At 45.8% G+C, this 26,364-nt stretch overlaps 4 protein-coding genes across 8 annotated transcripts; 3 read left to right on the top strand and 1 right to left on the bottom strand.

Annotated features, from left to right (window-relative positions):
• The first annotated feature begins 12 nt into the window (after positions 1–12).
• On the top strand, positions 13–5,794 carry LOC106044634 (lysophosphatidic acid receptor 6-like). 5 transcript variants are annotated; one of them, XM_066981910.1, is made up of 5 exons: positions 13–606; positions 775–981; positions 1,274–1,476; positions 1,958–2,120; positions 4,516–5,794. In XM_066981910.1, exon 5 carries the CDS (start codon positions 4,723–4,725, stop codon positions 5,782–5,784), a length of 1,062 nt encoding a protein of 353 aa, XP_066838011.1. In that variant the 5' UTR covers positions 13–606; positions 775–981; positions 1,274–1,476; positions 1,958–2,120; positions 4,516–4,722; the 3' UTR covers positions 5,785–5,794. The 5 variants fall into 5 exon arrangements, with proteins under 5 accessions (XP_066838011.1, XP_066838010.1, XP_066838013.1 ...); XM_066981909.1 differs by having other exon boundaries at positions 790–981; XM_066981912.1 differs by having other exon boundaries at positions 13–485.
• A 2,416-nt stretch (positions 5,795–8,210) lies between these two features.
• INTS11 (integrator complex subunit 11) lies at positions 8,211–16,968 on the bottom strand. The gene is made up of 17 exons (XM_066981901.1): positions 16,821–16,968; positions 16,377–16,474; positions 15,737–15,810; positions 15,258–15,486; positions 15,042–15,140; positions 14,909–14,943; positions 14,066–14,204; positions 13,099–13,163; positions 12,363–12,552; positions 11,978–12,061; positions 11,783–11,872; positions 11,023–11,185; positions 10,741–10,848; positions 10,018–10,079; positions 9,788–9,930; positions 8,892–9,021; positions 8,211–8,392 (listed from the first exon to the last, which is right to left on the bottom strand). The coding sequence occupies exons 1-17, from the start codon at positions 16,846–16,848 to the stop codon at positions 8,327–8,329; spliced, it is 1,803 nt and encodes a 600-aa protein (XP_066838002.1). The 5' UTR covers positions 16,849–16,968; the 3' UTR covers positions 8,211–8,326.
• Positions 16,969–17,188: 220 nt separating this feature from the next.
• On the top strand, positions 17,189–19,074 carry CPTP (ceramide-1-phosphate transfer protein). Its single transcript, XM_048067598.2, has 2 exons — positions 17,189–17,320; positions 17,396–19,074. Exons 1-2 carry the CDS (start codon positions 17,199–17,201, stop codon positions 17,916–17,918), a joined length of 645 nt encoding a protein of 214 aa, XP_047923555.1. The 5' UTR covers positions 17,189–17,198; the 3' UTR covers positions 17,919–19,074.
• A 2,309-nt stretch (positions 19,075–21,383) lies between these two features.
• Positions 21,384–25,593, top strand: TAS1R3 (taste 1 receptor member 3). Its single transcript, XM_013194714.3, has 5 exons — positions 21,384–21,704; positions 22,471–23,250; positions 23,480–23,683; positions 23,970–24,090; positions 24,668–25,593. Exons 1-5 carry the CDS (start codon positions 21,438–21,440, stop codon positions 25,591–25,593), a joined length of 2,298 nt encoding a protein of 765 aa, XP_013050168.3. The 5' UTR covers positions 21,384–21,437.
• The last annotated feature ends 771 nt before the right edge of the window (positions 25,594–26,364 follow it).

The raw sequence follows: 26,364 nt of genomic DNA on the forward strand, positions 1-26,364 counted from the left end.
CCAGCTCTCAAACGTGGAAAAAGGAGCAGGGCTCGTTTCTGTTTTTTTGTTTTCTTCTGTGGTGAGTGTGTGGGAAGGACACGGGCTTAGAATGGAGGCGGACGTAGCATTTCCTTTCTGCCCCTCACCTCTGTAACCCTGCCTCTGAGCGGCATGGTGGAAGGGACAAGCGCTGCTACTTCATGCAGTGACTTACAGAAACCGCCTCTGAAAGTACGAGCCGTTTCCTCCCCTCAGCTGTCACTCTTTCCTCGAACCACAGCGGCTTTTACAGTGCCCTGGTACAGTCACAGTCATGTCTGTGCGGTTCAGATGTGACGGGCTTCAGAGGTCACCTAAAACCTGTTTTGTCTTTAGCAGGAACGGAGCTGTCTAACCGAGGGTAACAGTCGCAGCCGGGGCTGGAAGGCCAGGAGCAGTTGTAGGAGTGAGTCGGCCCCACCGTGGAACGAAGCACGAGGCAGCGGAGGCCCCGTAGCCAGAAGGTGGCTGCCGGAGCGCCGCTGGGCTCCGTTTGCTGGTTGCCACGTTCGGGTCTTCCCCAGCTGGTGCAGAGCGTGCTGAGGGGGTGTGGAGCCTAGTGCAGGGCAGGGGCGGAGGGAGCAGGTTTGTGAGTGGGCTGTGTCTTTTTCTGTCTGTTTGCTCTTTGCTTTTGCTGTGTTTGGTTTTATTTTGTGCCCAAGCAACAAAATATGCATTGGGTAATGTGTTGGTTTTTTTTAAATCGTGAATGACACCAGAATCTCTGCCTGTTTTGGTTATAAAATGACTCAGAGTGGTGGGTTACAGGAAAGAGGATGAAAGTCTTGACTTGTGAAGTTTCCAGAAGAAACGATACCTGATTTAAACAGTCCTGCAGTGGAAGCAATGCGCAGCTCGGATGCCTGGCACCACCACAATTAGTCTCTGCTTCGTCCATGAGAGGAGAAGGAGAACTAGAGAAAGCTGAGCAGTTTGTCAGAGCGGACAGCCCTGTTACTGGTAAGAGGACATGTCTGTATGTGGCAATTCAAGGTGATGCCGGCTTCTGCACTCGGGTAAATAAAGGAGCAATGCTGATAACCTCCCGAAAGATTGTGGAGCTTCCATGCAGCAGTGGCATGGCAAAGAGCATGACGTGGGGCAGGGCGGGAGGCAGCAGTCCTTCTGGCCTCTCTTACGTCAGTGGGGATGAGGTCAGTGCTCGGTCCTGCTGCGGAACGGGAGGACAGGCCGTTTCGAGGTGTCACGGATGAGCAGTGACACGTTTCCTCCCCGCTCTTTCTGCTACCAGGTTCGCCAGACCTACCTGTGACAGCGTGGAAAGGAAAGGCAGGAGACTTTGGTCGCTCTCTCCCTTCCTGTGGAGCGTGCTGACTCCTCGCTGATTTATTTGCTCAGGGACTGATCCTCCGAAGTTCTGGCATCTTTGGGAAACCCTGGGTCTCTGCCATGGAGGAGAGCTGAGGCCACCGTGCTGCTGGTGTCCCCGTTCTGGTAAGGTCTTGCCAGACAAGTACCGAGGGGTCGGGGCGGTGTAACGTGCCGCAGGGCTTTTCACCACAAGCAGTGGAGCTTGCCCAGCTGCTCCAAACCCTGACGTGTGCCCACGTTTTCAGAACCCAATTTGCCGGAAAGGGAATGGCAACTAACTCTCGTTCTTCTTCCCTGCGAGGGGAAGTGAGAGCGCAGCCACAGGCCTGTGTCAGGGCCTCCCTTGGGCTGCAGCACTGGTACCTGCTCCAGGGGAGGCTGCAGGGGGGCAGGAGGTGACCGGGGTGGCTTTGGGTGGCAGCTTTGGGCCCTCAGTCCCCCCACAGCAGATACGTGGAGAGAAAGAACCACAGCACGCACTAGTGCTGGCCCCGTGCTGCGCCCTCAGCCCAGCTCTGTGAGGGAACGCTTGCTCGAGGGACAAGTCTGCCTGGGATGTCGGTGACGGCTTTTCATCTGCACTTCCTGTGGTTTCTCTCTGTAGAGCGATGCGGGAGAGCTCTGCCGTGCGCCTTGCAGGGCAGTTTGCTCCGGTGTTAAAATTACACCGAAGAGCTGCGCGGTGACCTTGCAGCTGCAGCTCTGGCGAAGCTACTTCACTCGTCTGCAGCTTTTGCACGAGAGACGATGGCCTGAGCTGAGCTCTGGTAAGTTGCCTTTCCAATTAAATTTACTGTCAGACTTTACAGGGCAGAAGACTGAAGCAGACAGCACCCACTGCCATTTCAGGTGTTAGGCGAGCTACCTCCTACTGCAGGCTCAGGTATCACGGCATTTTGTTAAGCTGCAGTGCAAAAGTGCCTGCTATCGAGTTTTCTGCAAATGTTTCCCATCTTTTGGTTACGATAAAAACCTGTTGTGCTTATGGGCTTATTTATCAAAGCCAGTTAACCGAGCAACCCAGGCTCAGCTGTCCAGACAGCAGTCTGCAGGTGGTGGTCACTGGCTGGCTCTGCAGTTAGCACAAAGAACGGCGGTGGTTTTTGCTTCTTTTTTTTTCCCCCTAAATCCCAGAGCAACTGTTAAAAACGATCCAGAAGACATTTAATTGAATTTAATTTTAACATCATAAAATGCACAGTCAGTAGGTAATGTCTGTACAAACTCGAATGCTGAATCAGTTCTTTAGTGTCCATCACTGATACTTGAGTGTTATGATCAGGGGTGCTTTGTATTCTTTTCCTTTTGTTGTTGTATTACCAATTGTTTTCGGTTGGTTGGGTTTGGCCTCACAATACAGGGGTAGTTCTGTCTTTCCGTTTGTTTGGCAGTGGCACTTTAAAGCCAAAATCAGAAAACCTGTACTTGACTCAGAGTTCAAAGCGAAGAAAAACTTTGTTTTCATAAAAATAATAGTGAAGGCAATGCACTCAAAATCCAGTGTAAACTTCCATGTATGCTTTTCTGTATTTCTGTAAATCAAATAACTTTGTACAGGAGCAGAGGTGCTTTCTGGTTGTCTAGAAGAAATACCAGAAGTAAAACAGGAAAAAAAATAAATTAGCTCAGGTGAAGCAAAGCTGGCATTGGAATTTGGTCAGACTCCTTGCTTTTTAAATTGTAGGTAAGGAAGTGGTACGTTACTGTAAGGGATTAAATTGGCTCTACGCCTGCAAAATGCATGTGTACTCTTAGAGGTTAACAGAAGTGACGCGGTCTCTCATTGAAAATATTTTCAGCCAGACGGATGTGCAGGGGGGTGTCATGCAGTGCCTACTTGTTTAGCTTGTGAAATATTTTGTCAGTGATTTCCCCCCCCCCCCCCCCCTTTCTTTCCCTTTTCCTGACTTCTGGTGTAGTTAAGCTCAAATGGGTTCTTGTTATGTGATGGGCTGCACCTAGGTAGGGTTGGTACTGGTGGGTACAGGCGTTTTTATACAAGCTTCCCTGTTACTTCCCTGCAGCTGAGGTATCAGAGTTGCTAACTAGCACATGAAACACAAGGCAGGATCCTATTTAGGGGATTCAGTGAGAGTACAGGTGCTGAAGGAAACAGTAGTAGTGTCGTATCATGGTGCAAACAAGTTCTTCGTAAGGCCGTGTAACCACGCCGCAGGGGATGCGAGTGGCTTTGGCTTTCGGCGGTCCTTTAGCAATCTGATCTTGCCATCTTCCAGCACTTGGGCAGTACGAAGCATACAAAAACTCGTTTGCCTGGCTTCTAGAGAATCTTGGGACGTATCTCCATAATGCAAGCACGTGCTAGTTGGAAAAAAAGTCCTGTTTGTTCTGGAGTTGTTGGCTGATAATGCCTAGGGCTGTCCTTGTCTTGTGAGAAGCAGTCAGTCCGTCCCCTCTGCCCATCCTGCCCCTTTAATGATTTTACAGGCCCCTGCCTTATCTTTCCCCAGTTGCAACACTTTACTTTGAACCTATAAAAGGTAGATGTTCGGGGGCTTTTGCTCTGGCAAAACTGAGAAAAAAGCTGCTCCAAGTTCTGTGCCTAATGTGGTGGCTTAGCAGATGCCTGGCTTTATATTAATTTTCCTTTGTATGCAAATCCCTTTCTATTCAGTGAAAGACCATGTAAGAAGATACATAGGTTTGCTTACCTGAAGTGAAACTGTCTTTTGCCTTTCTAACCTTCCAGTTATAATGTCAGGTGCTTTCGGCTACACTACATAAACAAGTATTGGGAGGAAGTGCGATTTCAGCATTTCCTTTGGAAAGTACCTAACGACCTTTGTATTTCTGTCTTCAGTGGCTCACCCTTAGCCATTTCTTGTGTATCGTAGCTGGGATTAATTTTTTCCACTCCCTTTAAAGGCTTCTATTAAGGTGTCTATCTCTTGATTAGTTGCTCGGATTATTTTAAATATATGACAGAAAAAAGCTCTACTGCTGGAGTAGAGGTCAGGGGTTTGCAATGTGAGTGACCTGGAGGAGAGGCATCCTATCGGCAACACACACACTAGTCTGTTAGGGGCTCCCTTCTGTTAATTCAGTATTGCCAACTTCTGTTGATTTTAGATGTCAGTAAATAATTGGGCTGCTTTGTAAGCTTCAAATGCTAATGTTTTTTAAAAATATTCTTTATTTCAGCTACACCGCTTTCTATCTGACTTCACCAAGCACAGATGCTTAAAACCAAGATTTCCCCAGGCTTAACAGCTCTGCTTTGATTAGTGTTATTTCTTAACCACGTGAGATGAAATAAAGCCTCAAACTCAAGAACCTCGTGAGGTAAGGGATGGCTTAAGACTTTTATCTGGTGTTGGATATTCTTACGTCCCTTCTCCAGCAGAAATCATGGCAGATATTTCCTGGAGTGGAAGAATCTCCAATGAGACAGCTGACAACAGCAGTTCTGAATTCAGCTTGGAAGCAGACTTCCAGTATCCCTTGTTTGTTGTCATTTACAGCATTGTGTTCGTGCTGGGACTGACAGAAAACGTCTTAGCTCTGTACCTCCTCTCTTGCAAAGTAAAGCATACTTCTCCTTCCTACATATACATGATTAACCTAGCTCTGGTAGACACCTTGTTTGTTTGTGTGCTGCCTTTTAAAATTAATTACCACCTGCATCGGAACAACTGGATCTTTGGTGATGTGGCTTGTAGGGTAACGGGGACGTTGTACTACATCAACATCTGCCTAAGCATCGCCTTTTTCACCTGCATTTGCATTGATCGGTACGTTGCGGTGCTGCACCCCTTCACGTACATCCAGATCAAAGCCACCCACTACGTGGTGGTGGTCACAGTCCTCTGGCTGGTGGCTGTGAGCATCATGGTGCCTCTCGTCCTTGGCGGGCCCCTGCACAACAGGGGCGTGGGGAACGTGACCGCGTGCTTTGAGAACTTTGCGACGAGCAGCTGGACTCACCGCATGGTGCCTTACAACATCCTGGCCTTAGTTTTTGGGTTTGTGATCCCGTTTTCCACCATTCTGATCTGCTACCCCCTCATCGCGAGGAGGATCTCCCGGATCAAGCACAGCATTCGCAAGAGGAAGGCGCTGAGGACCATCTACATCATCTTGTTCATTTGTACTTTGTGCTTCCTCCCGTATCACCTCACCCATTTGCTCCACTTCTTGATGAGAATCCAGGTCATCCAGAACGAGGCACTCACCAGCCTGATCTACAAAATGCGGAGGGTCACCTTAGCCCTGGTGAGTTTCAACTGCTGCCTCAACCCGTTCCTGTACTACTTCACCTCTTCTAGCAAGCGCTGGTGCTTCAACTTCAAGCTCAGATTCAGGTCTAAAATGGTGTACACCATCTACGACCAGAAACTCGGGGAGTACTCCTACGTTTATAAACTGCACCAGACACAGGGGAATAAAAACCCCAGAAATGCAGTCAACTGACCTACTCAAAGTAAGTACAGCATTTGTCTTTCCAGTTGTTTTGAAGTCTGTGAAACCTGCCATTCTGTCAAGGCAGCACTGGAGGGAAGTGCCCAGCAGCTGTGTGTTTTTATTAGCCAGCTAGGACAGCACTCAGAAGAGCTGTATTTGCCTGTAGTCCTGGACTGCATGCGGTAAGGCATACTGTGTTCATGTATGTTGGAGTTGGGGCCTCCTTTTGTTTAACTTTGGGGGTGGTAGAACACAGGGAAAGGGTTACTTAAAAGAAACCAGCCTCCTGCTTGGTGCTAACCCTGAAAGCTGAGCGGGTCCCTGCAGTCCTCCTTGGCTTTTCCCTTTTTTGGAGGGATCCTGTGATTTCTCCCTGGCTGCACACTGCAGTCAGCTGTGTTCACAAATGCCCACATTCCACAGCCAAATAAGGGCCTCTTCTTCCCTTCTTGTGAATAAGTTGATTGGCTTCCTGAGTGGTTGAGGACGGGGGTTCTAGCATCACGTGCCTGTTGAGTCAGGCAGGACCTCTCTTCACACAATTTTAGAAGATACTAGACAAGTATCTAGCAGTTAAGCCTGTGCAGGACCCCTGGTAAACGGGCTCCTCTCTCCCCAAACTCCATCAGGAAACTTAACCCAGGAGCTGGCCAAACTCCTTACGCTGTGCAATTCTGGCCAAAGCTTTTTTTTTTTTTTGCCTTTTTTTTTTTTTTAAGTGATTGTGTTGTATCATGAAATGATACATCTCACCTATTTCTCCGTTTCTTGTTTATTAACAGAATCACACAACTTCAGAGAACAGCAAGTTTTCCACCCTGTGAAGTATGAGACTTTACCATGACTGGAAAGAATTCATCATCTGGGGGTTATCAGAGTCACCAGAAAGCCACAGGCCTGGCCCAACGTGCTCAACGGCCAATGGTTTACTTGAAAGGATGAGATTTTGGTAACAAATACACAGACTCACCGTTCTGTTCCTTCTCTTGCTATGCCCAGACATTTATATAGTATGTATACATTACTGGCCTACAGGCACACAAGACTGCTGAGCAGATACGAGTGGAATGGAAGTGGTTCTGGGCCTTGTTTAACAGCCAGCTGTGGGCTTGACCTCGGCAATGCCACGGCGGGATTTCACTTCAGCTGTGCAAAACGCAGCCGAGAAGTCGCACATGGGCCTGGCCCACTGCACAGGCTGGGGCGCCCAACTTATGCTGTGCTGCTGGATGCGGAACGGGAAATGGCACGGACCTCGAAGGAGGTAGGGAGTAGGGTTAGTGTGGCAGAATGGCATCAAGGATCGTGGTCTCTGATGGCGTAATGTTATAACAGGGTTAGAGCCTTGTCATAGATGGCTTTTGTGTGTGCAGTATTACCTTGTACGCTGAGGCTGGCTTGCTGTGCTTATTGCTACGTGCAGTTTGAGCCCTGGGTCGCACGGATCCCCCCCATTACTGACAGGTCAGCTGCTGCCCAGCATGTGCTAAATGCAACAACTGAACTAGAGCAAGTCCTCTGCCTCTCTGGATTTTGCTCTTGTCTCAGAGAACTTTTTAAAATATCAAGAAAACCTGCTCAGACTTTTAAACTATTGCCCATAATGATTTTTGTATTCATCTGCTTGGCAAGGCCTTGGTAAGACTGCTAGTAAAGCCTTGCACTTGTAAAATGAAGATGAGGCTCTCCTCTGAAGGGAGCATTATGATACGACAAATTATCTTCTCTCTTTCTTGTGAGACTCCTATTTTTGTCCCATTTATAGGCTATGGAAGAACTTCCCAGCACTGAGGGAAGTTCTCTAAGCACGAATTTCATGGTATTGGCAGAGGAAGAGAATTTATGAGAGACTACATCTACGAGGTGCAGCTTTCTTTAAGGCCTGTCAGCCGTTATTATTCATACTTCCCTCAATGAAAGTTAAGCTGATGGGTAAAAAGCACACTTAGGGCTCCGTACTCATCTACATTAAACTTATGCTTTGCATTTTAGCTGTGAAGCTCTGAAAGCTCCATTTGTGACCTCTCAGGCCTACTCAAGCTCTGAGTTTGCATTATTCCCTTATCAGCACGGTGTAGGGCTGTCTCTGATAATAACCCTCTACGGCACGTCAGGGACTCCCTGACCACAAACCTGAGACAAGGGAGCTGTTCTGTCCTACGGACACGGTCCAGGATTTAGTTGCGTGCAGGAGCGAGGTCAGTGTATGGCTGTTGTTTCCACTTACTTGTGTGCTCAAAGTGGGAGCAGCATTGCTGAGGTTTTAAAGAAAATGAGCTGTGGGAGTAAAGAATGCTGAATATCTCTTACCTTACTGTGTAAGCAGCACGACGCTTGTTCCTCAGGACTCAGAAAGAGGCTGCAGCGGTGTCCAGGACAGGTTTCGAGGGGGGAGGACTGCAGCACTGCTGAACACTGTACACACTCACTGCAGCTAATGGACAAACACTGTAATTCTTTTATTAAAACAAAACCAGAAAAACATTTGACAATGTAAACAAAATAAAATCTAGATTTCTCTGAAGCACCACCGTGCCTGCTGCTCTGTTGCTCAAGATGTACTCTGTGGCAGACCCTTTTTGAGAAGGGATGTGAGATAGCTGCCTAATTCTTCATCCTAAAGAAAAAAAAAACAGGATGAAAGAAATCTTCCAGTCGACTCTTTGCTATTTGGGAAAATCAATTAGACTCTGCTGCCTAGAAATAGACTAAAATAACTCTTGGACCCAGCAAAATCAGTGTTTGAAAACGGAAATGCAGTTCTGGGTGGTCTTTCAAACATAGTGTAAAACCTCCCCTTGTCAAAAAGAACATCTGTGAGAGCTCTTTTCAGAATAAATTTTCCTTGAAAGCAAAGAACCATTGAAAACGCTTAAAATTCAGAGATAGAAATTACACTTGTGAAGAAAACACTACTGTGTTTAATCTTACCACAAATTTGTGCTAGCTAGCTTTGTGCCTGTTGTTTGAGGTTTTATACCTGCATTGTAACACACACCCACGCACTGCATGGCACTACCTTTACAGTAGCAACCTACCCTGCAGGCCAGTTTTGGACTGCAAGACATCAGGAATAATCAGAGTTGCTTTAAAGGTGTGTTTGTGGGTATTCCTACCTGGTACGTCCAGGATACGAGCAGAACTTTGGTTCCTTGATCCTCAGAGTGTGCAGTAGCTTGGATAAGAATGGACTCGACTGTTATCGAACCGTCAGGGAGATGCTGCACTGAGTAATCCTTCAGGACCCTGGTAAGACAGAAGGGATACAATTTATTTTGGAGGGGATGTGCACACAAGCTGAAGGATGGGTCACCCCGGTGTCTTGAATCCCCCAAACCAGCATGTTGTTACTGCTTTTGGCTGTGTCTCTGAGCAGCACCCCATGCCCAAACAAGACAGAAGGGGCTAATTCATAGCGTGCTTATTTTGGTGCTTATGTTAATCATTAGGAGGTCAGACATTTCCTACAGAATTTACTTCTGGCTTCCATCATACACCGAACTCCAGTCTAAGACCCTGTTCATCTGAGCAAAGGAATATTCAAGGAACTGACCAGCTGCCTGCAGGAAAAGCAAAGCAAAACAAAACACCTGCTTACAAGGTTCAGCTGGTACTAGCTTTTGAATATCTTCACGAGGTGTCTTGATCCTGTGCTTGATGGTCTCACTCCTAACAGTGCTAAGTTCAGCTAGACAAGCAGCAGTGACAGCAGCAAATCAACAGGAACAAACATTTCCAGGGGACGGCACTGGTTTGGCCAAGACCGTGAGTGCATACACTGATTACCAGCCTCTGCTACTGACTGGTAACCTCTGTTCTGGTTATATTTGTTAAACAGACTGAGGTCTACAGCAGTTAAGTCTTCTGGGCTGCAAAATACTTTCTCCTAACTCTATGTGGCTGAGCTGGAATGGCAGAAATGAGGACACGCGCATTCTGCCTGTATTAAGGGTGATAAAATAATTCGTCCCTAGGGGAACAAAAAGCCAAGCACAGCGAAGAAGGGCCTTACCCTTTGAGGTGGTTATATACACGAAGCACCGTCTCATGTTCTTTCCGTGGATCCTGAATGTGAACACGGCAGGTGAAACGCAGCTGATGTTCTGCAAGGCCCAGCTCCTTCAGAGCCTGCTCGGGAGAAACCAGACGGAAGCTCTGCAGAGGAAGAGCACAAATCCACTGTAAGATACCTCTCTGTGCATGCTGTGCTTTTATTTTTCTTCTGTGGTTCATGTTACTTACGTTATCCTTCATAATTAATGTTCCATGCATTAGCTTTGGCTTCTTGACATCTGGTAAGAGCCCTAAACCAAGGCCAATGGAAGAGAAAGACAACAGGGTTAATCATTTGCGCTTACTTCTCACACATTTAAGATGACTGCTCTAGGACTTAATGGATCAGATCTCCAAGTCCCTGATGAGATTCACAGACTAAGATTTCACATCTTCATTCTCCTGTCCCTTAAAACAAAGCACATGGTGCTTAAATCACTGTCAGTGCTCCAGATAGGTAAGAAACAACATCCAGTAATACAGATCAGCTGCTTCTCTCTTCACATATCACTTCCTGATAGGAGAGTTTTTAAGAATTTTCTTACACTGGATTTATGAAAGTAATTCCAGTTTTCACAGACCTAGCTAGTAACAGCATACCTGGACTTTGTTTCCCTAGCAAACAGACAACGAATAGCAAACAAGGCAGTTACATTAGTTTTGTGCTGTTTTTGGGGGTGTTTTTTTTGGTGTTTTTACATACATGCACAGCATAGCAGCCACTTCATTTCCCCGAAAGCCCTTCTCAACCACCAAGCACTGGTAAAATGCTCTTACACAAGAAGCGCTGCTGTTAATCACCACGGCTCCAAATGGCCCTGCAACACCAGTTCCACCTAACACAGGTACTACACAAACTGCAATGCAGTGGCAGGGCACAAAAGCTGGAATTGCTGGTTGACAATGCGTTACCTATCGCTGTTTCTCTCTTCAGGAGTCCCAGGGATATGTCTACTGGAATGCTTGGATTGGTGAATATTGTCGTGGTCTCTCCGTTTGCAGGCATGTAACAGCTGACATCTGCAATATAAACAAACAGTGTCAGAAGGGCTGCTGCAGCAGCATTTCCCATCCCAGACTGTCCTGGACATTGCACTATTCCTAACTATGCTGAGGTCCACTGAGTTAATTATGTGAATTTAAAGCTTTCATTATTCTTTTTTCTACTCTTTTCAGTACCAACGCTGTACGTACGAAATTCCTGTTCTATTTTCTGCTTCAGAAACTCCATTTTCTTTGCTTCACCATGGACCAGCAGAACATTCCGTGGCTCAGCCTGGCGAATCAGCTGCATTATTCCCTTGGCATCCGCATGGGCACTGAAGGACATGTACTCCACCTGCATCTTTACCTCCAGCTGCAAGAGAAGGAGGTGGAAAGCACAAGCTTTGTCAATCAGCAACCACTTTGGCTTGTTACAGCTTGTATACCACACACGAACAGACCCAGACCTCTCCATATTTATTTTAAAGAAGGAAGCAGATCACCTGCACTGGGAAATGATGTTGGAGAGAAACCTGCTTATCAGCAGCCTGAATACCGTACAGGAAAGTTCTCAATAAATTACAAAGCCAAACTGCAGAGTTTTAAAGCACAACACTTGTTGCACTTTTGCCAAGAGAAATCAATACTTAAGCACACTTGGGATCAGTTTCAAAATCCCCTTCTGCATGAAAATGTATCATTGCCATCTATCTGACTAACCAAGCCTACTTATTAAGCAATGCTATAAATACTCCCATGACAAAGTTTTGAGGCCAGTGAATTCTGAAGCAATAAAATGGTAGGAGGAACAAAGAGAAGAAAGCCTAGTTCCCCTCTGATCAAAGTGTTACTCAGGTATTTCCAGTGCTGCATGCGGCATGTTCCCATTACAAGTATCTGGTGTCTAACTACCACCTAAAGTTCCTAAAAGCTTCCCCCAGTGATCCTCCTCTTTGAAAGCAGAACTTACTATTTGTCTTCCCTCCATTTCCAGCTTGCGCTGCCCACTCAGAATCTTATGGCCCACAGTTCCCTGCACACAGTAGCCCGGCATGATGACCTGAGAAGGAAACCAGAAAAACATAACGCTGATATAAGTTTCTGTTCTTACCATCTTATATATGACATTAATGCAAAACATCACGCATTAAACTGAATTTCTTACCATATTCTTTTCGTTCCCTGCCCATTTCCTGAAGATCTGAAGGGATTGTCCTGCATGAAGCATACCAGGAGTTGCAAACACAACCTGGAATTCAAAGATGCGTCAAGGATCACCACAGAAAAGTTGCCCTTTTTTTAAAAAAATAAAAAAAGAACACATTACTTATATAAATATCCTAGAACTGCAGAGAGAACTCACTAATACCCATTATAGCACACTTACTACAACAAGGCTCCAACAGAGTTTTTTGCTATTTTATTGTATTAATGGGGCAGAAGATGCTTAGCTTTTGTAGATTGGTTTGCCTAAACCAGGAACAGAGCAGTATAAAAAAAGCTCCCTGACACCACAGGTCTGCTCTACCACCTGGTTAATGCCCACCTACCATAGGTCCTGGGTTATCTGCAAAGGCCCGATCAAACGCTTTGATGTGCTTGAACTCGAACATGTTCCTCTGCACAAATGTTTTCCGAATTTTCTGATTAGTCCACGTGATGAAGAGCTTGTAATAATGGTTAGCCTTCTCTGTCAGTCCCGTGGAAAAATAAATCGGAGCCTTCAAATTCATTCTTTCCCTGTAGAAAGAAGAGATCCAGATACATGAGAACCAAATTAGAATCCTGGCTCTTCATGCTTAAAGTCAATAAACCTACACAGCCTCCAAAGATTTCTGCACAGAACATACTCCCAACAAACTAAGTCAGTATTACGACAATGCTGTATCGTTGTGCATTAACTTACCGTGGAGTCACCTTTAGCCCACTTCCACACAATGCTTATAAGAAAGTTTAATACTTTACTTGTTCATCCCTTCTCCCTCTCCCATAAAAAGTTTTACAATGTGGTAAAGATGCAATCAAATTATTTAAAGGACACTTAGTAACGACTGTTTGGGGACAGAGTAGAGAATGATCCTAGCTTAGATTACTGCTTAGAGTTAGAAGCACAGGGAAATAAGTGATACATGGAAAGAATTCTGCAACCACCACCGTGGACCAACATGAGGAGGAAAACTAAAGGGAATATTTGTACCAAACAGATATGAAAGAATCATTGAAACCTGTCAGGACCACAACATGAGGACACAAAAGGGGAACATGCACTGAACAGACTGCACTCACCAGAAAGTTTCCAGTAAAATGCAAAGCTCCTGGGCACGTCCAAGGGCAAACACTGGGATAAGAACCTGCAATTGAGATATGATTTAGTCTGTGAAAGCAGTGAATTAGCTACACTTAAATCAGTAAAATTTTCCTGTGTTGCAAATTTCTATTCCTGTTTGCAGTTTCTGAGGGATTAAAATGACTTTTTTAACGTCCTTTACTAGGCATGCTCTAAATGTGGTGGCAATGAAAAAGCGAATCCCAGAAATTTTCTTTATGTTAGCAAAGACGGGGGCTAAGCTCTGAGAAACAGAAAAGTCTGACTGAAATTCTAAAACAATAATGGGACCGATACAACTCATAGCCATGCTGCAATGCTTTCATTATACATTCCATGTGCTTTGTGACTAGCTAAAGTTGTTCACATCAAATCACACGAGGCTGGAACAGGCTTACCCAGACAGAACAGCCAGGCAACTGAAAGCCACACGCAAGGCACTGAAGCATCGTTTACTCTGTGCTAATTGCACTTGGAGGACTTTTATGGTAACAGGCAGCGTAATGCTGAACAGCACAAAGGAGAATACTGAACAGACAGACCTGACTGACTACATGGGAAATCAGTTTTGATTAAGCTTAAAAGCAGTAATTTGAACTGTCATTCTCAATTACTTAGTTTATATGACTAAGAGGATGCTTCAGATACAAGAGGCAAATAAAGTTAATTTTGCCTTCATCCTCCATATCTGGAAACTGTAAGCAGAGCATTTCCCTTACAGCCTTATTCATGCAGTTTGGTTTTCTTCTTGACACAGTTTAAGTGTTTAATACCCTCTCTTTTAAATTACTGATGGAAAAATATAAAAACTTCAGTTTTTCGCTCTGGTCACGCGCAGAAGCCTGAGTTGGTTAACAGTTACGCAGCGCTACAGAGATTACAAGCTTTACCGAGAAAAAACACATCACTTATATCAAAATGCTGTACCTTTCCTCCTCTTTCTACAGTCTCGTGAACTTTCTTCAAGAAGTCTCTTTCTCTGCAACGTTTGGAGTCTCTGATAGTTGTGGCATAGGTGGATTCAGTTATTAATAAATCTGGGCGACACTTATCAATCCAGGCAGCACTAAAACAAAAGGATTTTTTAAAAAGCCAATCAAATTAAGGGATAGCATCTCATTTCTCATCTGCAGGTCTCCACTATGGGTGCAGAATGTCACTATCTGCATGTGAAGAAAGGAAAAGAGGAACACCAATGTGCATTGGCTTGCCCAAAGTCACCTCCGAGTTCCATGGCAGCACCAGGACTCTTCTCTTTGCAGGCCATGCTTTCTTTAAATTAATACAGCTCAGAATAGACACCAACTCCAGATTTTGAAAAACAATTTTCCAGTCTATTATTTGTTTTAAATGCATTAAATTATTATTCTAAATATCACAAATATGAAAATCTCTCATACATGCCAGTAAAAATAAAATGAATGTTAAAGTTTGCGACTGGCACTTTCTTAAACAGTAAACGCATTAGAGAATACCACAGCAATAAAGCATTTCAAACACCTAAATCCAATTATTACACAGCCTTAAAAATGGATTAATATGAGTACCTAGAAGAAGATTACATTAAGGTCTATCCTGAGGAATCAATTTAAATCTATTCGTCTCAGAATTCAAAATTGCATTTATCTTTCCACCAAAGACACCATTAAGTGTTCCAGTCTGCCACCAAAGAACGAAGAATCAGTGCTGATAAGCCCCTACGTATTAACAGAAGCTAAACTGTCCTGCCTGAAAGAGATACAATTCACAGAAACCCAGCTTCCTACTTACCCTAAATGTCTGTCTGGTGTCATGTTGTAATCACCCTAATGAAAGAAGAGAAATCCATTTATATTCTCAAGTTAAGAGGGCAGGCTGTTAAAAGGAGATGTGAGCGTCCATAAATGTTGTTGTGCATACTTACGGTGTATACAACTGACTCGCATCCAACCTTAATCTGGAACATGGCTGCTCCTAGCACATGGCCTGCATAGTACGCCTTGATCTCCAACTCCTCATCCACCTGCATGAGCAAGCAAACACTGCAGTAGTACAAAAACTTTTTAAAAAATAAAATTACTCTGCTTTCCACAACAATTTGGTTGGTCTGATCGAAGACTATGCAGAAATGGTCACTTACCTGAACTGTCTGGTGAAGATGCACAGCAACCACTTTCTTCATACAGTCTTTAATCATTTGGGAAGTGAAGAAGTTAGTTTCCCCCTTCTTATCTACAGTTATTTTCCTATAGTCCTCCAGAAGGATAGGACAGATGGCCTTAGTGGGATGTGTCATATAAATGGGCCCATCGTATCCGACCATTTCACTGAAGTATGGCAAAGCTCCACAATGGTCCAAATGGAAGTGGCTGCAAAAAGACAGAAAGGACAAAAGAAATATTACACAGGAATTTAGCTTGCCTGGTTCTCACATCTTGCTTCAGAATTTCAAAGCACTGCACAACACAGAGGAACTGACCAGAATATGAACGCTGGAACGGCAACATGTTGGGGGTTTTTTCCCTCTTTTTTTTTTTTTTTTTTTTTAAAAAAAAAAAAAAAAAAAAAAAAAACACTTTCCTGTTTCCTATTTCAGTTGTGGTAAGGAAGCTTTCTCACCTGATGATCACACAGTCTAGGAAGTCAGTCAGCCTTCCATTCTGAGTGATGTAAGAAAAGTCAGGAAAACGCCTCTGCAAAGAGATGAAAAGCAGGTTATCCACTACTAAACAAAGTCAGTTAATACTGAGTTATTAATTCACCATAACAATAGTATAAACCAGTATAAACCACTGAACACATGCTATAATCCATCTCAAGGCAAAACTGCAATAGGTTGGAAACTACACTAGTGTACCTGCTAGATACCCTGCCCACAGGGAACACCAAAAGCACCAGAAATGGAACATTCACAGCTTGTTTAATTTTTTTTTTTCCTTCAGAGTCCACAACCCATGGAAAGAAAAGGGTTGGCTGGATGGGGGAACTTCCTATACCAGGAATACTCGAGGTGACGTACCTCTTGCACAAGAAAGCAAGATTCTGAAGGGGTGACACTTGTTCATTCTCAGCAACAGCTGATATATATGCCCAATAACGTACACCCTGCTAACATTACCTACGTATCACGTAAGATGAGTCAGGCCACATTCGAATAGTAATGAATAGAGCAGGACAACAAACCAGGAGACCTGCTGGGCACGGACTGGCACCCTGAAGGTTTCCCTGTACAATATCCAGGCTTCCCCATCATACTCACATCATCGTTGTAGCCCATGTGCATCCCACAGTCGAGCATAACATTCTTCCCCGCAATAGACACGAGGATGCAGCTGCGTCCCACATCCTGGCCAGCCCCTGGACCAAAAGAAAGACAAATCAGACACCTCTGGGAATGTTTAGTCACTTCAAAGGACAAGCATTTAAAGGTCTGTGCAAAGTGTTCAAGAGCCCTTGCCCGCTTCTGATGTGGGAAAAGGACTACAGCCTTCCTTCCAAGCAAGCGGATCTGTCAGCAGGTAAGCTGATGGGAACTGACTTAGCCCTGAGCTTAGGAGAGGCACTGAAAGGGCCGTGTCTCTAGCGGCCTAGGGCGTGTTACTTCTAATTATAAATGCTATTGCCCGATTCCCTCCCTAAGGAAAGCACAGCACCCAGCGTTTCTCAGTTTTTCTACTTCAGGCCTATTTTCGTTTGGACTTACCCAAGGGCGTGACCTTTATTTCAGGCATTTTAACCACCTCTAGATCCCGAACTACGCACGAATTATTCTGCGGACACTCCGACGGGATCCCCGCAGCCCGGAGAGGCCGCAGCGAGCCTCACGGCCGCCATTTCAACCGCGTTTCACGCAGGAGGCTGAAGCGGGGGCCGGGCTTCATCCTACAGGGAAAAAAAAAAAAGAGTCGGAAAGCACGAGCGGATCGAGGGCGGATCACCCACCCTCGCCCCGCCCCGACCGGGGCAGCTCCCCCGGCTCCTTCACCAGGGGGCGGCCGGACAGGGCCGGGCCTCGGCGCCTCAGCGGCTCGGCGCACGCCCGGCGGAGCCCAGCCCATGCCGGCAGCGCCCGGCCGAGAAAATGGCGGCGGCTGCGGGCGCCTTCAGCCTGAGGGAGGTGCTGGGCGCCTTCCAGGCGGCCGTGACGGAGCGCCGGGAGGTGCTGCTCGGCCCCTACCTGCGCGGCTGGCGGGGGCTCGTCCGGTGAGTGCGGCGCGGGGAAGGGCCGGGGGGGAGCCGCTCGCTGATGCCCCCGTGTTTCTTTTTCTCCGCCGGCAGGTTCCTCAACAGCCTGGGCGCCATCTTCTCCTTCATCTCCAAGGACGCCGTGGCTAAAATACAGATCATGGAGAGTTACTGCGGCGGGGAGAGGCAGGAGGAGTACCGCACGCTGCAGTCCATGGTGGCCTACGAGCTGGCCAGCGGGCTGGTGGACCTCCAAAGGCGGTCGGAGCATCCCGACTCGGGCTGCCGCACCGTGCTGCGCCTGCACAGGGCCCTGCGGTGGCTGCAGCTGTTTCTGGAGGGGCTGAGGACTGCCCAGGAGGACTCCAAGACGTCCACCATCTGCACGGACTCCTACAACGCCTCCCTGGCCACCTACCACCCCTGGGTCGTTCGCAAGGCCGCCACGGTGGCCTTCTGCGCGCTGCCCTCGCGGAACGCTTTCCTCGAGATCATGAACGTGGGCACCCCCGAGGAAGCCGTCGTGATGCTGGGCGATGCCTTGCCCCACATCTCCAGCGTCTACGGGATCACCGAGGAGCTCTATGCCCAGCACAAGCTGCTCAACCTCCCTTGACAGGAGGAGGTTAAGCAGCAATGCCACGTCCCGACAGATGAACCACATAAAAACTGCGTTTTCCTGTGCACAGAAGCATCAGAATCTCTGCCCCTCGGTCACTCTCCCTTTCCTCTTCCCACAGGGAGCTGACAAAGCTATTCAGGATGCCTCATGTTATAACAAGGCAAAAACGCACTAAGAAATACATACATAAGTATATATATCATTGCCTCAGCTCTGTAGGGAGGGGGAAAAAACATCTATGCACATGCTTGAGAGAGTTCCCTTTTCTCCCTGGATTCACCTTCAGCTCTCCAGCTAGGCTGGAATGCAGGGCTTTGATTTATTTTTAAGCTAAACCAACAGCCTCTGAGCAGTTACAGCCTTTGGTGCTCTCACAATTATTGGTGTAACTTCCTCATGAAATATCCAAACACATTCACACTACATGTGACCTCACATCCTAAATGGAGGTTTAGTTGCTATGCTGTGAAAATTCCCCCTCTGCTAAAACCACCTTAAAATGATTACATGTTTACATAGGACAAATCCATGTATTAAAATGAAGCAGATCCATGTTGTAAACTACAAAATACCTCTTGCTGGGCTTTCTTTGCTTTCTGATAAAGATGGAGCTGGTATTTCATCTGTGTAGTTTATTAAACGCCTTAAATTATGTCAAATAATGTTATGTGTCAAATGAAAAAAACGTTTGATCTCTTGTGGGTTTAATGCAGAAATGATAGTATGACCATGTGGAAAAATTCCATTTTCTTCCCTGTCACTTTCATTCTCGTCTATTCCTCTTGTGAGATAAAAGTTAACACTGAAAATGAACTTGAAATGAACTTGAAATTAAAGAATCAAACTTTCTTAGCAGGGAAAAACTGTTGTACATTTATTGCCAATCATTTTGTGCTAAGTGTGCTTCAAGTGAAATATAGATTTTATCAGTCTGCATGCTCACATTTAAACAAGGTGTTGCCTAATGAAAATTTTATTTTCCCAGTGTCACTAGGAAATTCCCATCTCTAAATGACAGGAGGCTTTTAAACAGCCCTTGGTAGTCAACACTCAGTAAAATAGGTCCTGCACTTTGCACAAGTTCAGAGTCTGTCTGCTTTCGTTAAAGCAGCCACATCCAGAAGTAAAAAACCACCACCACACCTTCACTTCCTTCACTTACATTAACTGCTGTATTTGAAAGCTGCAACAATATGCAGATTCACTAGAGGGAGCTTGAATCCATAGTCTGTCATAATCTCCTATCCCACAGTAAGCATAGTTGATTTCACCTGAAAATATGTGGGGGAGTAAATAACTGCTTATATGCAACACTCACACTCTTCAAGCAGCTTGTTTTTTTCACTCCATGCAGTTGAATTTCTATTTGAAACTTTTTAAATGAAGTTCTGTAATTAAAGCTAACACCTAAGTACTCCATTAAGAAGTTAGGGAAACCTGTAGGGTGTCCTTAAAAAAAATGCTGATACAAACATAACTATATAGCATAGACACAGATATCTACAACTGTCATTTGCTCAAAACATGCATACATACACTTAGCTTTTGATAATGTGCCTGCTTCTCTAAGATACATGAAAAAATCCTAGCTTTGCAGCAAAAGTAATACCCCTTGTGGTACAAGCAGCTTCTGTGATACAGTACAAATGTAAGTTATCAAACTGCAGTGAACTGAACTTTCAATTCAGTTGAACTTTTCAATTCAGAAGTATCCTGCTTTCTAAAATGCAGACTTGACAGAAAAAATGCAAACGATGAACCAACTTAAATTACTATGCTAGGGAACTGGTACCTACATCAGCAAACTGAAGTTAACATCACAGCTCAGTGTGAGGAAAAATTAGATTGGCCAACAACATTTTGCTATATATATCCTGCTATTTTCTGAAAATATGTTCTGAAAATAGCAGGATAGCTATGAGTAATAGCTCACCAAAGTGGCAGCCGAGGAATGGTTCACACCTGTTAAGTTCTTGTGGTGTCCTGAGGAAGATTTGAGAATTTCCATGATGAGGTGACCTTGAACTTAAAAATACATATATATAAATTACTGTTGTGTAAGACAGTTACCACTACCCTACAGTTCAGGCAACTCAACCTATCATTCTGGAGTTAATTTAAAAATAAACTATGTGACATTCGTTCAGTGCAGGTCACTTCAAAGTTGGGAAAAGAGCCTAAGAAAGAAAGAGCTTGCTTTCTCACTGAGTTGAAAACCATTGAGAGTTAAAGCATGTGTCACTTGCTGGGGGGAATTAATGGATTAAAAGGCTCAAATAAGAATTAGGAAACCAGAGAAAAAATTTCGTACCACAGCAGGAACTTGAAGCATTGTAGAGGGATAGCAGGTCCTAGCGAGAATGAACAGTCCAGAACAGGAAAGAGCATTTGTAACTGGAGAGAAGCACCCGGCAGATCTCTGGAGAAGCAGCTGTATTTAATAGCAGCATTTAATGTCTTCCTTGTCTTTCTAGCAATAATTGTTTTAAGTTCTGCTGCTGCTATTTCCCTTCTACTGACCTCCAAGGCGATCCATACTGTCAAAAGGGACGAGGTGGATGGGAGAATGCACAATAGTGTATGTAGATAGCCTGTATTTTAAGTAAGTGTTCTCACTGTAGGGATCAGTCTTCTAACAAAAATGAGATGAGAAGGAGGAAGGGAAAATATCTCATGTTTTTCTAGCATCACACAGGGCCCTCAATGAGTAACGGAAAGCAGGATTAGGCCAGCGGTTTGCAACCAAGGACACACATTGGGAACTGCTGCCTATTTGACTATTGCCCACTGAGCATAGACTTACGCATCTAACGCAGTTTGCTAAACAAATTTCTCCATGTGATTTTCATCTCTCAGGGTTCTATTTAAAATGATTTCCCAGGACCTACTGAGACTAGATCCCCTGCCCTTATTCCCTCTCCCACATTTTACCACTTCCATGAAACATTTTCTCCGAAATAGACAAATAATGGTCCCTTACCTGCTCCTGGGATTCAGCTTTGGTTACGCAGTAGCTCTCAAACCCACATGCCTCTCAACTCAGTTTAGAAGGCCTGGCGATTATATCATAGGAGGCTTGTTCCCTTTTGGAATGGACACCATAAACCTGACGGCACGATCAGAGCCCACACTAGTTGTGTGTGAAAGGTAAGAGGAACGTTAGCTTCATTAGTATGTGTTAAATTTGGTCACTTGGGCTGGGGAGAGAAAGGTAGTCTGGATAGCACTCGATGGTCTCACGGGCTAATGTCAGAGGCGAGATGGAAACAAAGATTAGCTCTAAGGTGTGCTGTGCTATCACCGTGACAATTTATGACTCTGAAATGGAAAATGTTCTTGTGTTTTCTTGATGCAGCCAAACTTCAGATGGAGCCAACACTACAGACAGGATGCTAAAATGCCAGAGAATGCGGAATAAGCTGACCACCACGACAACAGCACTGGTGGATCATGTAATTCCCTGTCTCCTCTTCTTGCAGGTTATTTGTAGATGGGCTAATATGGGCCCTCGGGATGAAGTTTGCTATTGATCAGATCAACAACTCCACGTCGCTTCTGCCGGGAGTAAAGCTGGGCTATGACATTTATGACACCTGCTTTGAGCCCCTGGCAGCCTTACAGCCCAGCTTGCTATTTGTGACCCGAAACGGCACAACAGGCATCGGAGTAGCGTGCAACTACACCAACTACCAGCCTCGCGTGACTGCTGTCATTGGACCGCATAAGTCAGATCTCTGCCTGGTGACGGCCAAACTATTCGGCTTTTTCTCGATCCCCCAGGTAAAGAGACTCTCTGGAAAAACAAGAATTCTTCTTTTTGGTGGGGAAGGGATTGAATAGAATACAATAGTTCAGTCAGAAGATACCTTCAAAAATCATCTAAGCCAACAACAATGTCTGTCTTTGAACCTGGGCCATTAGAAGTACAGATTCAAGCCTTCGCCATAGATTTCCTGTGTGATCTTGGGTAGGTCAGTAAACTCCCCTCCTGGAACACACTTCAGTGTCTCACTTCGCAGAGCAGAGAGGGGTAACTCACTGCTCTGTGATCCAGGTATAATGATAATTAGCAGAGCTCCCAGTGTAAATTGGGAGGATCTCCGGAAAATACATCTGTGACTGTAAGCACTCAGCTACCACAACAAAGAGAGCCGTAACAGTCAGGTAAAATTAGCCCTGAGCTAAGGTATGACTGAATCCTGGGGGAGGGGGTCACTCTTCGTTGGAAGTAGCTAATTACTGTTATCAGTATAGACGAGGACTAGTGCTGTGATGATGGACACAAAGGGCAGTGGAAAGGGACAGCCATGCATGACAGCACTACCAGAGGCAGGTAACAGGGCCAGATTAGAGTTCTCTTGGTAAATGCAGCCAACACGGACCCATCCCTTTAGGTAAATTCTTCCTTCCCACAATCCTGACCCACCTTTTCTGAAAATCTAGTGTGCTGAGAATGAATGAGCAAGGTGGAGAGTGATCTGGACTGTGAACGCTTTCCTCAGCTTTACTCTTTGCTTCGCTTTCTGTCTGATCTTCTAACTTGCAGGTCAGCTACCGCGCCAGCAGCGAGAAGCTCAGCAACAAGGAGCTGTACCCGACGTTTTACCGAACCGTTCCCAGTGACAAGAAGTTGGTGGAAGCTGTGGTCCTGCTGCTCAACAAGTTTGGATGGAACTGGATTGCCACCATTGGAAGCGATGATGAATATGGCCGAGGAGCCCAGGAGCACTTCTTGCGCATAGTTGGAAATCACAGCATCTGCGTTGCTTACGAGGGGCTAATTCCTACAGACACTGCAGACCCCAAGGCTAAAGTCCAACTGAAAGAGACAATTGAGCTCATCAACAAGACCAAAGTCAACATCATTGTCCTTTTTGCCTTCATACAGCCAGCACAAGCCCTGCTGGAACAGAGCATCAGGATGGGACTAAGCAAAAAAGTCTGGATTGGCACGGAAGCCTGGTTGTTGTCTGACATAATTTCCTCCACCTCAAACATCCAGAGCATCGGAACAGTTTTAGGCTTTATTATGAAAGCAAGCACAGTCCCTGGCTTCCAGGAATACGTCGCTGACCTCTTTACCTCAGTCCAGCAGGATGCATTTTGCCAGGAGTCCAGAGATTTCTACAACCGCATGGCCTCTGGCGTGCTGGGCACGTCCTGCAAACAGTGTGACCACATCTCTCTGCACGACATCTCGCCCATACTAAGCCGCTCCCAAATCCAACCAGTGCACGTTGCAGTGCACAGCGTGGCTCACGCGCTGCACAGAGCGCTGGGTTGCACCCACCAAGGATGTCCCAAAGCAGCCATCAGATCTTGGCAGGTGAGTGAAGGTCAGGGGGAGAAGGAGCAATTTTTCATCCAATTTATGCATCAGAGCTGCACGCAGCCAGACAAGGGGGCAAAACATTTGCCGGAAGGCTGATAGCTGCAATCTCAGCCCCTGTAAGGGACAATGATATCAGCCAGCAATTAGGTTCCTGCATTATCATACTCCAAGCAAAAATATCAGCTGTACTGATATCTACTGTCGATTTTCATTTTCTCCTCAGCTGCTGCACTTCATGAATACCTTCGCATTCACGGTGAATGGCCAGAGTTTCAGCTTTGATGAATCCCATGGCACAAACCCTGGCTACAAGCTTATAATATGGGACTGGAAAAATGGCACCCTTACACATCTGCCTGTGGGAGACTACGAAGAGTCCTTGTACGTCAACAAGTCCCAGATTCATTTTCACACTGCAGATCAAAAGGTAAAGAGGGTGGGCAAAAGCACAATCAATAACAAGAGGAAATAAACTTTTTTGCCACTTCATCAGAACTGTTAACTAGGAGCTCCTAGCCTGCATGCTACTCTTGCTCCCCTGCAAACACGTAATCCATCTCCATTATGCCGAAGTAGAAAAGGTATTCCCAGCACCGGTTAGGACTCAAACACAGATGTGACACCAGCAAAGCAGAGCCAAAGTCTTTTAATTTGTTTGGTGATACGGTACTTCTGAAGGTGCCTGGCTGACACTTATTTACCCTTTTGTCTAGGAGCCTACATCGGAATGCTTTAGAGAGTGTAAACCAGGACAAATCAGAGAAATAAAAGGGTTCCACCTCTGCTGCTACGACTGTAGGGACTGTCCAGAAAATACCTTCTGCAGCTCTGAAGGTGAGGTCTGTGAATGGCACTGACTTTACCTGTATTATGTCTTTCTACCACTTGAGGTCACACAGGTTCACAGGGCTGAACAGGGCCGGTTGTGGATTCCTCCTCCAGGAAACACTGCCAGGGCAGAATTTGTCTCCCTTCTGTTCTGCTGTGCATTGCCTGCTCTTGCTCCACAGGTCTTCTGTGTGGGACCTTCCTCTGTTGATCCCAAAGAGAATACGTAAGGACAACGTGTATGTTTTATCTCAGAGGTACAGGAGAGAGGGGTATGATGAATTCTGGGGTCTTAGCTAGCAGAAAAGTACATGATGAAATTCTGGAGCCTTTTGGAAGCTAGTGATCCTTCTTGGGGAAAGGAAACAAAGACAAAAAATATGTGGATCCTTTTGTGGGGAGGGTGGAGAAGTAGAGGGAAAAGGAGATCGAAAAACTACAAGCTTTGGAGATCCAATCCACTTGGGAAGGGGGGGAAGTAGGCAAAGCAGCACTCGACACAGCTGCAAAGCTGAGCCTTCCTCCCAGACTGCCTGCAACAGCACTCCAACATGACCATCACCTTCTCACTGCCACTTTGCAGACAGCTCCACCTGCACCCCCTGCCTACAGCATCAGTGGTCCCCCGTGCGGAGCACGCGATGTTACGACCGCAGCGAGAGGTACCTCTTCTGGAACGAGCCGCTCACCGTTGCCTTGCTGACGCTGACGTCCATCACCCTATGCCTGACGTGTCTGACAGCGGTGCTGTTTTTTAAGAACCTCGAGACGCCCGTCGTGCAGGCTGCTGGAGGCGATCGGAACCTCCTCGCCTTGTTCGCGCTCGTGCTGCTGTGTCTCAGCTCCTGCCTCTACATCGGGAAGCCCAGTAACAGCCTCTGTACGACACAGCAGATTGTCTACGCCCTGTGCCTCAATGCCTGCTTCTCCACCTTCTTCACCAAGTCCCTCGAGATCTCCCTTCTGACCGAGTTCCCTCGCTGGGCCCCCACCTTCTTGCCCTGGGTGACGCAGAGGAGGGCCTGGCTCGTCGTTGCCTTGTGCCTCCTCACCGAGTGCTTGCTCTGTTTCTGCTACCTCCACCTGGGCCCTGACCACCTGGTGTCCGACTACAAGTCGCTGCGCACTGAGGTTCTGCTGGTGTGCGACACCAGGTCCTGGCTTGCCTTTGCCTTGATGCACGGCTACAACGGCTGCTTGGCCATCGTCTGCTTCCTGTGCACCTTCATGGTGGAGACTCCTGGCAAGAAGTACAACGTCGCCAGGGGGATCACGTTTGCCTTCCTAACCTACTTCATCATCTGGATCTTCTTCGTCGCTATTTTTGCCACCCTGAAGACAGTTCTCAGGTCTGTTACTCAGATCGGCACCATTCTGATGATCAGCCTGGGTATCCTGGGGACCTACTACATCCCTAAGTGCTACATCATCTTGCTCAAGCCTGACTTGAACACAGTGAATTATTTCCAGAATTCCATCAAAGAGGAGCCAGAGGGAGATTCTCAATGAACAGACAATAAACTAGACCCACTGCAGCCTCAACAGGAGCTGTCTATACTTTAACAAGATGGTTCTGTTTAAATTTCATATTGTAAGTCATCATAATGTCATTGTGAAACAAAAAGCTAAACCTTCCAAAATCCGTGTTTAAATTTCTGTTAAGTAATGTTTACTATGGAAAAAAAAAAATCTTTTGGACTTTTCTTGACTTTGTCACAAAATCTGTAGAAACCATTCTGAGATGTAAGAGCAGCTGTACGTGTGATATGGAAAGTATATTACCTATTCAAATACCAATTCACTCATTTGTATATCATTAGTGTGTTTGCAAAGAACATGGAAATCAGGACAAGACACACTGAAGTGCAAATCACAGTATCCAAAATCATGGCAAAAAGTTCCTGCCATACATCACCAGGAAGAAACATTTCTTACCCAGGGGGACATCTGCAAAGGGGACAAAATAAGTCAAACGCTTTAAGTAATAACAAATATCTCATATGTAGCATGCCCCCAGTTCCCTGAACAGCAGGAGAATTCTCATATCCAGAAAGGCAAGCAGCTTGCCCCATTCAGTATCAAATTTACAAGAACAGGCAACAGTGATAGTTTCAGAAGGCATGACAAGAGATACTCATAAAGGAAAAACTGCTCTGTGCTGGTCCTAGCATGGGACCAAGTTTCCAGATCTGATGAAGCAAGCTGCTGTAAGAGTGCAGATAACGCAGAAGCAGGGCATGACAGGTGTTGCAGAAGCGTGTGTGTGCCAGAAAATGAAAC

This window comes from Anser cygnoides, chromosome 23 (genome assembly GCF_040182565.1).
Source record: "Anser cygnoides isolate HZ-2024a breed goose chromosome 23, Taihu_goose_T2T_genome, whole genome shotgun sequence".
In the NCBI taxonomy this organism is placed as follows: Eukaryota; Metazoa; Chordata; class Aves; order Anseriformes; family Anatidae; genus Anser; species Anser cygnoides.

Excerpts from the sequence above, each read along its gene's own strand:
- LOC106044634 (XM_066981913.1), top strand. The coding sequence starts at position 4,723 with ATGGCAGATATTTCCTGGAGTGGAAGAATCTCCAATGAGACAGCTGAC.
- INTS11 (XM_066981901.1), bottom strand. The coding sequence starts at position 16,848 with ATGCCTGAAATAAAGGTCACGCCCTTGG. Across the intron at positions 10,080-10,740 it reads GAAGAGAGAAACAGCGATAG|GGCTCTTACCAGATGTCAAG; the intron begins GTAACGCATTGT and ends GCCTTGGTTTAG. Across the intron at positions 8,393-8,891 it reads TCGTATCCTGGACGTACCAG|GATGAAGAATTAGGCAGCTA; the intron begins GTAGGAATACCC and ends TTTTTTCTTTAG.
- CPTP (XM_048067598.2), top strand. The coding sequence starts at position 17,199 with ATGGCGGCGGCTGCGGGCGCCTTCAGCCTGAGGGAGGTGCTGGGCGCC. Across the intron at positions 17,321-17,395 it reads GGCTGGCGGGGGCTCGTCCG|GTTCCTCAACAGCCTGGGCG; the intron begins GTGAGTGCGGCG and ends CTCCGCCGGCAG.
- TAS1R3 (XM_013194714.3), top strand. The coding sequence starts at position 21,438 with ATGAAGTTTGCTATTGATCAGATCAACAACTCCACGTCGCTTCTGCCG. Across the intron at positions 21,705-22,470 it reads GCTTTTTCTCGATCCCCCAG|GTCAGCTACCGCGCCAGCAG; the intron begins GTAAAGAGACTC and ends TCTAACTTGCAG. Across the intron at positions 23,251-23,479 it reads CAGCCATCAGATCTTGGCAG|CTGCTGCACTTCATGAATAC; the intron begins GTGAGTGAAGGT and ends TTTTCTCCTCAG.